This window comes from Canis lupus, chromosome 26 (genome assembly GCF_011100685.1).
Source record: "Canis lupus familiaris isolate Mischka breed German Shepherd chromosome 26, alternate assembly UU_Cfam_GSD_1.0, whole genome shotgun sequence".
Lineage (NCBI taxonomy): Eukaryota > Metazoa > Chordata > Mammalia > Carnivora > Canidae > Canis > Canis lupus.
In genome coordinates, this window is record NC_049247.1 from 28,551,393 (window position 1) to 28,564,108 (window position 12,716).

The 12,716-nt window shown below is 44.7% G+C and overlaps 1 protein-coding gene across 4 annotated transcripts in view; it reads right to left on the reverse strand.

Annotated features, from left to right (window-relative positions):
• The window catches only part of CABIN1 (calcineurin binding protein 1), a 150,921-nt gene that overhangs the window by 90,497 nt on the left and 47,708 nt on the right, over positions 1–12,716 (reverse strand). For all 4 annotated transcript variants that reach the window (XM_038575806.1, XM_038575808.1, XM_038575807.1 and 1 more), the window contains exons 19-23: positions 12,075–12,190; positions 6,321–6,482; positions 5,355–5,561; positions 4,985–5,130; positions 1,452–1,713 (exon numbers count right to left, since the gene is read on the reverse strand). In XM_038575806.1, the coding sequence (XP_038431734.1) occupies positions 1,452–1,713; positions 4,985–5,130; positions 5,355–5,561; positions 6,321–6,482; positions 12,075–12,190 (893 nt within the window). The remainder of the gene's footprint in view (positions 1–1,451; positions 1,714–4,984; positions 5,131–5,354; positions 5,562–6,320; positions 6,483–12,074; positions 12,191–12,716) is intronic.

Sequence of the window (12,716 nt, forward strand, 5' to 3'; positions counted from 1 at the left end):
CTTCTCTCAGACAGAATATTTGCAGACAGAATATTTGCAGGAATATTTCTGCAAAAGTAGCTGTCTAAATTTATGCTGCTGAGGTGAAGGGGTACCTACCATGCTATCATAAAACTGATGGAAAAATTAAACTCTCCCAAAACCAACCAAACTCAGTCATTATTGGATCATTTGAAGAATTAACACACCCTTGCAATTATCACCAAAGTCCTAGCAAGGTAAGATTTAGGAGTTATTTTCATTATTATTAATTACTAAGATAAAGCCCCACTCACACCTAGTAGGTGCTAGTTACTAGGATAACTAAACTACATTTTGAGTGGATTTACTTTGTGGCCCTTTGCTAGCAACTGACTGCCCACAAATAGCAGACCCTGCCCCTCATGCCCATGCTAGGAGGGTGGGATGTTGCCACTGTAGGAGGCACAATAGGGGCCACTGTAGGAGGGTGACATTCATGTCATTATTACATTCCCATTTATTCTTTTCCATACCAATTGAATTTTTAACACTAAGGATACCTCGCTTTTATATACAATCAGCAACAAGCAACAAAGAGTTGTTACCTCTTTGCACAAGGCTAGGACTTCCCCTACTTAATGCAATGTGGGAAGGTCAGGGTCATCACAAGGCCAAGCACTGTAGAAGCCTGTGACCTGCCTCTAAAGGGTCACAGGGGCCAGGGGTGGGGGGCTGGGCATGACAACAGAGGCCTACTCTCAAGGATGGAGGTGCTGTCAAGACAACTGCAGCACAGCTGTAGCTAAGAGTCCCACTGACCAGTCTGCTCTCACTGAGTTCCCTCAACAATCCAATGGCAGCATTAACAAGGGCATCATCTTGTTTAGATTTTGACCACACATGATCACTACAAGAAACAGGCCCTTTCAGCACTCTGCTCTCCTAGAAACCCTTCTGGACCATGGCATCTTACTGCCACACCAGCCTTAAACATGCTGGTGGGACTCCTTCATTTCCATCTCAAGGAGCCAAGGGGGTGGTACCCTGCTCAACCCAGACCTCAGGCCAGACACCCAGCAAACCACACTAGGGGAACCCCCTACCAAGACAGACTTAGAAATTCCCAATACAGTGTCAAAAATTTTACAAGGATTCAAGAAGTTCCTCTGAAGGAACAGGGAAGGGACAGCTACTTCTGGTGGCCAACACCCCTCCCCTGCCTCTCAACTGCTGGAAAACTGACAGCTGACCAGCCAGATCACGAGAGCCTTGTCCTGAATTCACCCACAACAGACTAGGTATCTACAGACCAAGGACCAAGCTGTCACCAACCACAGTATGGCTACAGTCTCATGAGGAGAATCATCTGTGAGCTCCCAGGATGGTTGTGAAGACAAGGGCAAAAGGAATGGATAAGATAGAACTTTGCCACCTGAGGGCACTTCAGTCAGATGGCAGGATGGCGGCCCCTCAGCAGAGCTCCTCCTCACCTGCTGCACAAGTTCAGGGGGCAGTTCAGTTCTCCACTGCTTCAGCTGGCGTGAGGCGAAGGAGTGCAAGGCATAGGACATAGTACCATACTCGATCCACAGGGATAGGTTGGAGCTGTCGATCTCCAGGGCCCGGCGGAAGCAGTTCAGGACAGGCGTGGCATGCTTCCAGATGGGCCCATCACTCTTCAGCTCATTGGAGTTCAGCTTGTCCTGAATGCGACTGGCCCGGGCCAGAGCCATGCCTGCCCAGGAATCAAACCTGTGGTCACAACAAAAGCACCAGTAAACATACCACTGCCCTTACAGCACTATAGATATGATAGACGGGAGGGTGAGGCCGCCAGGTCTGGGGCAACTCATTTCCCAGGCCACCCAGAGCCCAGCTCCACCACCAGGGACTCTATGTCTCTGAGCTATAAAACATGGTTAAGAAAACCCACCTCAAGAGAGCAGAGCTGCTGGGACACCACAAGGCATGTATTTGAGGTCATCCAGCACCTCACAGGTACTCAGTAAGTGTTCTAAGAGGATCCCCACCAACTTGAGCCCAGATTGTGCTCACCAGCATGGTGGGCTCTTGGACTCTGGTCCCCTTTGCTTCCTTGCTTGGAAGGGTTACCCACAGAATGTTTCTGATGGAAAGGAAAAGGAGTCCTTTACAAGGCATGTCCCATCCAAGGCGACAGGGAGGCTCCCATCCCGCTGCCACCTCACTCAACCCCTCACTGGTAGCATCTGCCATTAACACATTCACTGACCAAAAGCATGGGGTGGCCAAGACCCTGAAAACACTGCCATGTAGCTTCTACATAGTTCTCCCTCTGGAACCCTGACCAGATCCTGCCCTCTCCAGCTCAGTTCCCAGCAGTAAGATGGAGAGTGAGGGGACCACAGGATGGCTGAGGTCCTACGGCTCTGAGATCGCCTGAAAGTGGTAGGGAAAATGCAAAAAATTCTCTAAGATGGAGACCAAGGCCAAGAGCACTTCGGAAAGTGGAATTTCCTGAATGTGAGTACAAACAACAGAAGGCAGCAATCACATAACAGAAGCTTCCCTCTACAAAATGACAATTCTTGACCCACTGCTACACTAACTTTAAAACTAGCCAACTGGCTTCCTGGACTATCTGACAGTCCCCAAGGTGTGGCAAGAAAAGAGCAAACTTGTGAGGCTCAGATGTGCCCAGATGTGTCCAGGCACCCAGAGGTGAGAAAGCACAAGTGAAGGAGCAGTAAAGAGGCCTGAAGGCTTAAATGTTGACAAGGGATAGGAAAAATAAAGGCTTTGGCCCCTATACGGAGATCCTGAGTATACTCTTTCTTCCTCAGGGCCTCAGGATTCAGGGCCTGCTCAGGTTACTTCGAGGAAGAAGCATGGGGGTAGGTGTCAAGCTCCCCTCCAGATGGTGGGAGCCATGCCAGGGTCTTTCTACCAAGGCTAGCAACTTCCACATTGAGGATTTTCCCCTCTTGATTCTTCCCACAGTACCTCTGGCACCACTCTTTGCCCTTGCCTGGAGGGAAGGGACCATATCACAGTGTAGGCCCAAACACCTGCATGAGTCCCAAAACAGAAACCACTATCTGTACTCACAAATACGAGTAACCAAGAACACAGACACATCATCATAAAAACTCAAAATGCTCTTCTATGTGTCAACAAAAGAAAAGTCCTGACGTGAGTTCTTGATTCTAGCAGAGCAGTACACAGCCCACACTTGGGGATTGCTGACCCACAGGAACACTCGGGAGCCCAAGGGCCAGTGATGTCCTGAACTCAGGAAGAGGAAGTGTCCAGAACCTGTACACTGGGCTCTTACTCATACACGGCAGGCCCGCTCCTAGCACTGGGCCCAGAATTGTTTCTTTGGCAGAGGGATGAGCTGTATTGGGGCCTACTCCCAAATTGTCCTCCCAAATGCCACTCTGAAATGCCTGGCCAAGGTGACCCAATCCCAGCTGAGCAAGAGCAGATGGAATAGTGAAGTGAACACAGGTGAGGAAAGGTGTTGCCAGCATCTTCACAGACTCTGTTTTCCCCACAGGAACCACCAACGCACACTTTGGCCAGAATACTCCACCATCCACTCACCTGTCTGTCAAGGGCTTCTCCTATACCTAGTGGGCCCAGAAGATTTAAAGAAAAAGCCAGTATCTGAACTTCCCTCTTAACTAGTACAGAAGATGAGACTGCACCCAAGTCCTCCCTAACATCTGCTTGTTAGAGCCACAGTGAAGGAGCCCCAGGAATGGGCCACCAAGTTCCTCCTGGCCTTGGGATCAGTACTCAAGAGGACAACCCACCTCTCTGGCAGGGTTCTTGGCAGGCCAAGCCTGACAGGTCTGTATCCTCCAAACAGGTGCATGTACAGGTTCAAATGAGGACCAGGTGAGCTGTTATGAACTTCGTCTCATAGCCCAAGTGGCTATTGGGTGACAAGTGCCACGCCAGGCTCCCACCTCCCATGGACAGGTGGGTTTTATCACCCTTACTTTTCAGACATGGAGACAATGGCACAAAGGAGGTGACTGCTCCCTGTCTAGAGCTATGAGCGCTCAGCCAGCCTGAGCATGGGTCTGCTCCACCAAACTGGCCCATAATGACCCTAGAGAGGACATCCAGGACATGGCTCCCTGCCTGGAGGAAACCACAGGCTGAGCAATAGGTCTGGGAGAACCTTTCCCACAAGAAGTTGTATAAACTGGTTTCTCCATTCAGATCCCAGACCCTCTCCCCTGGGCCAGGTGGATCCTGACAAAGTGGAGCTTGCCAGTTTCACCTGAGGATAGGCAGCCACTGTGGCCTGGCCTATGAGTACTTACCTAGAGATACTACTCTGGACCCTTCAGATACAAGGCTTACCTTGACCCAAGGCTTATTACCTCCTAGGTGTGGCAGCCATGAGAAAATGTTCTCTCTTAATCAAATGAATCAGACTTTATAAGCTTAGCAGGGCCCTTTAAGGATGAATAGGTCAATCATAACTTTTTAAGAAAAAGCCACCAGGGCTTGGTGGGAAAAAAGCATGTACAATATGCTCTCCTACTTCTACTGTCATGACAATTGCTACAGCCAACAATGCATTGCATCAGAACAAGAGAAGAGAACCTCTAGCTTGAGTGTTTCTATTACTCTCCCCTTACCCCAAAATAAGGAAACAATAACTGAAGAGACATAGTACACATTAGCCCACTTCCTGGGGCCAGGAACCAGGAAAGGAGACAGCACACAACCAACAGCCAGGTGGTACACCCTTGCCCTGCTGGCCTGAACCCAGATGGACACCTCATGCCTCCTCTGATCTCAACACTCATCCCAGGCATCTTCTGGAAAGAAGTCTTCTTCATTGCTTTTCTTTTTATGAAAAACTTGCTTTTTCCCAAAACTGCACAGTGCTAAACATACTCTCTCATTCCTTTTTCCCTGGTCTCTTTGCCAGGGCAGGGAAAACCCAAACTGGCCCAGTGAGGAGTTGCTGAGCTGGAGTCACCCCAGCCCTCCCTGCCTACCCTTTGCCCAGGCCACTGACCTGTTGGGGCAGATGCAGATGTCGTGCATGTAGAACTTGATGGCCTTGGATTGCTCCTTGTTTTTGAAATGGTAATCAGCCAGGAGGTAGTAGAGCTCATTTACCACTGGAGGGGAGGGGTCGGCCCCTTCTGGGAGGCAGGGCACCTGCCAGATGAAGAACCAAGGATAAGGGGAGATGGAGTCAGAGTCTCAGATGTGACCAGTAATGCTGCAAACCCAAGACCATTCACATTAGCACAGGACAGACCCTAGGCTTCTCATGGCCCTGACTTCTGGTATAGGGCAAGGAAAGAAGACAACCCACATAACCAGCAGTGCTGGAGGGAAAAAAAATGACAGGACACAACCCTGTCACACTCAGTTCCTACCTCAGCTGAGGCCCCCTCAATGTAGGCAGAGACTTTGTCCAGGCTCAGGGCTGGCCTTTCTGTGCGGGGCACAATGGTGGCGATTCTCTTCAGAAGGTTTGCCAAGTCAGCAGACACAGTGCTGGTCTTGTAGCTGTCAAATTCAGGAAGGGTCTTGGGCTTAAAATACTCAAACATAAACAGGGCATCCTCCCATATAAGGTCCACCTTGAGAAAAGACAGAAAGTGGATCATAGTGTTGTTGGGGTAAAAGCAGAAAGGGAAAAGTTCCTCCATGGGAACAATGCAGATGAGGTTACAATATATTTGAGTCTAGAAAAAGTCCCATATACTCTTAAAAATTCGTATGCCCACTATAATCCCCAAAACCAAATGTCTAAAGAGCAGAAAAGTAAACTGACATAAGCTCAGCCTTTATAAAGACAAATACTGGAAACCAAGGGCACATTCTGTGAGTCCATGCGGCCGAGCCAGAGCATAGGTTCAGAAACGAGTGGGAACTGTGGCCAGGCCACTGCCCCTCCCCTTGAGCCTCAGCTGCCCCACTGCCTCTCGGAGCCAGGCGGGTTCTGCTTTCTGTGTAGGGCCACAATGTGGCCCTGCCTGAGCAGCTTATGTTCAGGGCATGGAATTAGTAAGATTGGAGAATAAATGACGAGCCATGAGGTGATACACCCAATAGTGCACTGAAAACCAAACCTCTAAGGAATTATTAGTACTATCCAAATTGGAAAAAGAAATCCTTTGAAAATTGCCATGCTGCACTTTTGAATGATTAGTCAATATCACGAAGCTAGTTTTTACAAGGAAAACCCTCTGACTACATTAGACCATGCTCTCATTCTCCTGGTGCACCCCCAAGAGCTATGAATCTGATGTCCTTCAAGAGTGCTCAGAGCCCCTGCTTTTCTGAGCCCCAATCCTCTCTACCAGGGCAGGTGTGGTTGGTCTGGGCAGTACCCTCACCTGCTGGGCTGAGTGCTCCTCCAGGTACCTGGCCTTGCTCTTCTTGCTAGGGAAGCTGTACAGGCAGTAGAAGCACTGCTCCAAGGCTGTCTCCAGCTCCTCCTTGTAGGGGTGTGTGTCTTCAGAGGTGGATGCAGCAAGCTCCTTCTGGAGAACTCGTACCTATGGTAGGCAGGGAGAGACTCCTGAGAAGGCCCATAGCTTCCCTGGCACAGTGGGACCCCAGGAAGACCACCATTGTCAATTCTGTTAACCTGAGGAGGCCATGTCTGTTGGACCTGTTTACTGGAAAGGGTCTATCATCCTCACAGGAGCCATTCTGGGCCTGCTCTGACAATGACCTCCTGAGGAGTTTGCTTGCTAAACTGCCTTCCTTCCAGTATGCCCACTCAGTATCCACCAGCTACTAGAAGGAGATATTATATGCCCTCTGGGAACTTCTCTTCTTATTTATTAGGCCATTCATTTGCTCTCCAAATTTTTGCAGAGTCCCTCCTTATGCTAGGCACAGTGTGACATAGTTCCTGCTTTTAAGAAGCTCAGATCCAATACAGGGGCAGTTAATTAAACATGAAGTTATAATGCAAGATGGTAAATCCCATTAGGGCTGAGGAAGTCTGAGAGAGACTCCCTCTATTTCAGCACAAAATACAAAGATATAACACAAAATGTATCCAAAGCAAAAAATAAATTCAAAGCACAAAATATATCAAGGAAATAATAAATTGACTCTCTCAGACAAAACATTAATAAGAATTACAGAAGATGTAAATCCCACATTACAGAAGATGTAAACAACATAGTCAACAAGTAGGGTATCTATGGAGATTAGCTCCAAAGGCTATTGTTATGCCCAACTCTTAGCAGCTACACATTCTTTTCAAGCATCCATGGGATTTCTACCAAAACTAGAAAAAAAGCACATCTCAGCAAATACTAAAGACAAGATACAATATAGACCACAGTCAATGAACATAAGGCAGTAAAATTAGAAATCAGTATATAAAGGTACCAAATACCAAATGTGAAAACTTACAGCATGCAGCTAAAAACGTATTTGGAGAAAACATAACCTTCAAAACATGTAGTAGAAGAATGAATGCTGTCACTACGTGGCCATCTAAGCACTGCGTAGTTTCAGGGACTTATTAGCACAAGGCCTTTCCCACATGCTTCTACACATAAGTTGAAAAAGACTTAGACCTTAATGAAAGGAAGATGTTATTTGAGGAATGGTTTAAGCGTGGTGTAATTTCAAGGTGGTAAGTGTATAGCTTTTCCCACAGGCTTCACACATAAATTTATTACACTTATATCTTGATAAAAGAAAGAAGTTACTGGGACACTTGGGTGGCTCAGTCACTTGAGAGTCAGACTCTTGATTCCAACACAGGTCATGATTTCAGGGTCATGAGACTGAGCCCCGCATGGAGCTCCATACTTAGCGGGAAGTCTGCTTGAGGATTCTCTCCCTCTGTCCTTCCCCCAGCTTGTGAATGTGTGCTCTCTCTCTCATGGGGGGGCAGGGAGGCAGAGGAAGAGGGAGGAGCACTTGGGACTCAATTCCAGGGACCCAGGGATCATGACCTAGGCCAAAAGCAGACACTTAACCAACTAAGCCACCCAGTCAACCCAATAAATAATCTTTTTTTTTTAAAAAAAGAAGTTAGCTGAAGGATGCTTTGTAACAGTGTCCTTTCAAACAATTCAGCAAATGTCTTTACACACAGGTTTTTAAACATAAGTTTGTAAGCACTTATATCCTAATGTCAGAAAGATGTTACCAAATGGCCTTATACAAGATGTTGAGCACATAACTTTTCCCAATGCTTCTGTACCTAACCTAGAAACACTAATACCTTAATGATAACAAGATGTGAAAAAAACAAAAACAAAAAAGAGTGAACACTGAAATAAGCTTTCACCATGATTAAATTAGAAAAAGCACAAAATATATCCAAAGAAATAATAAATATTAATGTGGAAATTAATTAGAAAGCAAAGAAAAAACAGATCAATAAACCAGTAACTTGTAGTTTGAAAAAAACGAATTTAGATAAGCTTCAGCAAAAATGGGCTTATAAAAAAGGAGAGGAAGCAAAAATAAATGATTTTAGCACTGAAATGGGAGGCATAACCAGAGGTACCAAAGAGACTTTATAAATCATAAGGATACTTCATGAACAACTTTATGCTTATGTGGACATTATTTCAAAAATACAATTGGTTTAAAAAAAGAAAATCTAATTGGGCCTAGAATCACCAAAGAAAGAATCAATATTTTAAAAATTATCCCCCAAAAAAGAGAGAGAGAGAGCTCTAGGCTGGGGTGACAAACTATGGCCTAGGGCGCAAATCTTCCCACTGCCTATTTCTGTATAGCTCAGAAGCTAAAACTGACATTTAACATTTTTAAATGACTAAAAAAAATTAAAAGAATAATATTATTTTGTAACATATGAAATTCAAATTTTAGCATCCACAAGTTTTTACATATTATCTTTAAATACTGGCCATGGCTGCTTTTGTGCTACAATGGGAAAGCTGAGTATTTGCATCAGGGACCCTATGGCCAACAAAAGCCTCTAAGATTCATTATCTGTCCTTTTAGAGTGTAAGCTTTGTCAACCTGAAAAGCATTATGACAAGAGAAAAAAAGAAACTGTAAGAATTGAAAAGAAGATAAAAAAAAAAATAGTTATTTGTGGATGATATATAACTGCCTACACAAAAAATTTGAGACATCTACAATCCACCAGAATTAATAAAAGCAATAAGCAAAGGAGCTATGCACAGGAGACACTTTTTTTTTTTTTTTTTTTTTTGACACAGAGAGAGAAAGCGCACAAGCAGGGGGAGCTGCGGGCAAAGAGAGAAGTAGACACCCCAATGAGCAGGGACCCCCACCCCCACCACCCATACAGGGCTCAATCCCAGGACTCTGGGATCATGACCTGAGCCAAAGGCAGATGCTTCACTAACTGAGTCACCCAGGCACCCCGAGAAATTTATTTTTTAAAATGTAGTGTTCCTATCTGTCCACAAACACAAAATAGAAAACTTAATTTTTAAATATCTATCAACAACAGGAATAAAAAATAATAATGCTCAGGTATAAATCTAATAGAATACATGTAAGAGTTTAAGGAGAAAATTATATTAAGGGACATGAAAGTATAAGACCTCAATAAATGGAGAGATATACTATATTCATGACTAGAAAGAATCATATAAAAATGGCAATTCTCCCCAAATTAATCTGTAAGGTCAATGACATTTCAATTAAATCCCAGTGGTGGGGAGGGTTGGGGAATGCGGGATGCGGGAGCTCCACAAAATTTTACCAACTGATCTTACAATGTTTCAGAAGATGAAAGTACAAAGAACAGTCAAGAGTATGTGATAAAAAGGTAAGCAGATTAATCCTAGCAGGTATCAGTATCTCTCAAAGACAATGTGGTACTGGCACAGGAATACCTAAACCAATAGAAAGAACAAAATTCAACAACAAACCCTCACGTGTATGGAGAGGGTTTCACAAATTAGTGCAGAAAGAACAGACTCTTTCATGAATGGTACAAACCAACTGGCCATCCATATGGAATGTAAAATGAGTCCCTATTTTATGTCCTAAATAAACAAAAATTGAGAAGGAATAAAGACCAGATGTGAAAAATGAAAGTGAACTTTAACAGAAGAGAATATCTTTATAATCTTGTGGAGGAAAGGATTTCTTAAAGTACAATAAACAAAACAAAACGCCACACACAGAAAACAAAACCCCCACAAACCATAAAAGACTAATAAATTTGACATTTAAATTCTGTAAGACAAACACTATACACAAAGTTAAAAGACACATCACATGAAATTGCATAGAAATTAGAACTAAATACACACACGTAAAACTGGTGAAACATATATATATCAGATAAAAGACTGGAACTCAGAGTATATAAAGAACTCCACAAATCAATAGAAAAAAGAAAAAAGTCCAACAGAAAAATGAACAAATGATATGAACAAGCAAATTGTTAAAGGAAACCTAGAGGGACCTGGCAGAGAGAGGGCAGTCAACAAGCCAGGGCCAACTCCGCAAAAGTGAAGTTGCTGCAGGAGCTGGAGGAATGGGAAAAGCTGGGCCTTGGATAGAAAAGTCAGGAGCTATGAAATGAAACATGGAGGTACTCCTCTATCACTTCCACTCCGTCAAATTCACTTGGCAGATCCTAGCAGCTGGAATTCACACTCCATCAAAAAAGATGCAGACTAAGGAAAACCCGGAGTAGGATCGTCCCATTACCACCTCTGCTGCCGGCCTGGAAGGCCGCTCCTCAGCACCACTTCTGCTGGGTATCAGCTTGCAAAGGTGCTACCTCATTCTTGACTTTCTCCCAAGCAGCATAGGGGCAGAGGAGTGACTGACTGCCTCATGGAGGTGACCCTGTGGAAGTAGACAATGTCTCCACACTCTCCAACTGGGAGAGCAAAGCCAGAAGAATGAAGTTGCCAATTCCTGGGCAGCAATATAGTTAGTCTAAGCTTAGCACGATTCTTCCAAAAATGGTCCTGAAGTGTGGAGCTGACCTAGGGTGAGCACCCAGGAGGCCCTAAGAACTCACAGCATAGAGCAGACATTGAGGCATCTACAGCTGGCACTCCTGCCAAGTCTGCCTCCTCAGCATAAGTGCTCTGCAAACTGTCAAGCACTACACATACATGAGCCCTATAAATATTCTCAGTCTTGTTCATTCACTCAACCCATTATTTATTAAGCACCTATTATGGGCTAGGTGTGCTGGGCTAAGGTACTGGGATCCAGCAGTGAACAAAAGTTACAAACATCCCTACTTCATGGAAGTTACATTCCAATGGAGAAGAAGCACACAACAAACATCTTAGATAAATAAATCCTATAGCATGCTAGAAGGTGGTAAGAGCCATGGGGAAAGCACAGGGCAGAAGAGGAAGATCAGGACTAGGGAGGCAGACTGCAGTTATAGAGAGCATATACTTGCTCACTGAAAAGATATAGAGCAGAAGTCAGCAAACCTTTTCCTGAAGAGACACACAGTCAATATTTTAGGTTTCAGGTACAATATGGACTCTATCAAAGCTCCTCATCCCTGCCACTGTGTTGCCAAAGCAGGCATAATTGATACATAAATGAATGGTTATGGCTATGTTCCACTAAAACATTTATCAATAGACCTTGGGTGCCCCTCTCATGCTCTATAACCTATCTGTGTGCTACCTGGCCTCACACTCAGCAGCAAGTTTTAGGGACAGTAATCACACTACTTATCTCCAGTATGTCCAGTCAATCACAGCAGCCAAGTGAGAGAAGACTATTTGCACTCACTATTTACTCACAAAATAGCTACTGATTCAGCAACTACTTCCTTGTATGAGTGGTGCTTGGCAGAAAGGACTCAATGGAAGGCAGTGGTGAATGCAGTTATTACTTCTAAAATTACTATGAAGGGCCTGGCCCTATGCCCGACATAACAGATGCAGTAACAAGCAGTGGTTCTAAATCTACCTGCAGGTCAAGGCCAGGTCCAGAACCCCTGCACCTCGAGTGCACAAGGGAACAAAGTTCAGACTTTCTGGCAACTCTGAGTAGTCACATACAAAATCAAAGAAGGGCAGCAGGCCCCAGTGCAGGGCAAGGCCAAGCAAGCAAGCCTCAGGGTGCCAACCCATCCTACCCTGCACTCCACCCCCAGCCCTGGCCAAGAGGGCAGCACTTACGTAGAATCGCAGCAGAGCCCCATCGGAATTGCAGCACCAGGACCTCCTACCCAAATACTCGTGGGCTGTGTTGAGTAGCATGAGGGAAGATGGGAGCATGGGTGTCTCTGCCATCACTAAGGAAAGACCAGACCAACACAGAGTTAGCATGGGGATAGCATGGAAGCTACAAGGCTCAATAGTTCCTTAGTGGGCTTTACTGTGTTTACCAAGGTGGCCACAGATTCTTCTATCCTTTTTTAGCTTTTTAAGTAAGTAATGACCTGAGTGCCTTTACTAAAGCAATACACACTTCTCAAAAAACAATTCAAATCATAACAGACATAAGAATGCCTACTGCACCTCCAGTTAACCACATTGACATTTGTGGGCACATATGAAACATATTGAAAGAGAAAGATAAATAATGTTTAACAATGAAACCCATACTACATATACCATTTCTTAAAGATTCTTATATGTAGGCCTATTGGAGTATTACAGAAGAAAAACAGAATTATTAAATTTCAGTTAAATTTTCTAGTGTTTGTTCACCACTAGAACTATTACTAGCAAAAATAAAATAAAATAAAATAAAATAACTATTACTAGTTCCTTAAAGATCCTTCGGTGTTTTTGAAACTCTGGGCTATAACCCACTAG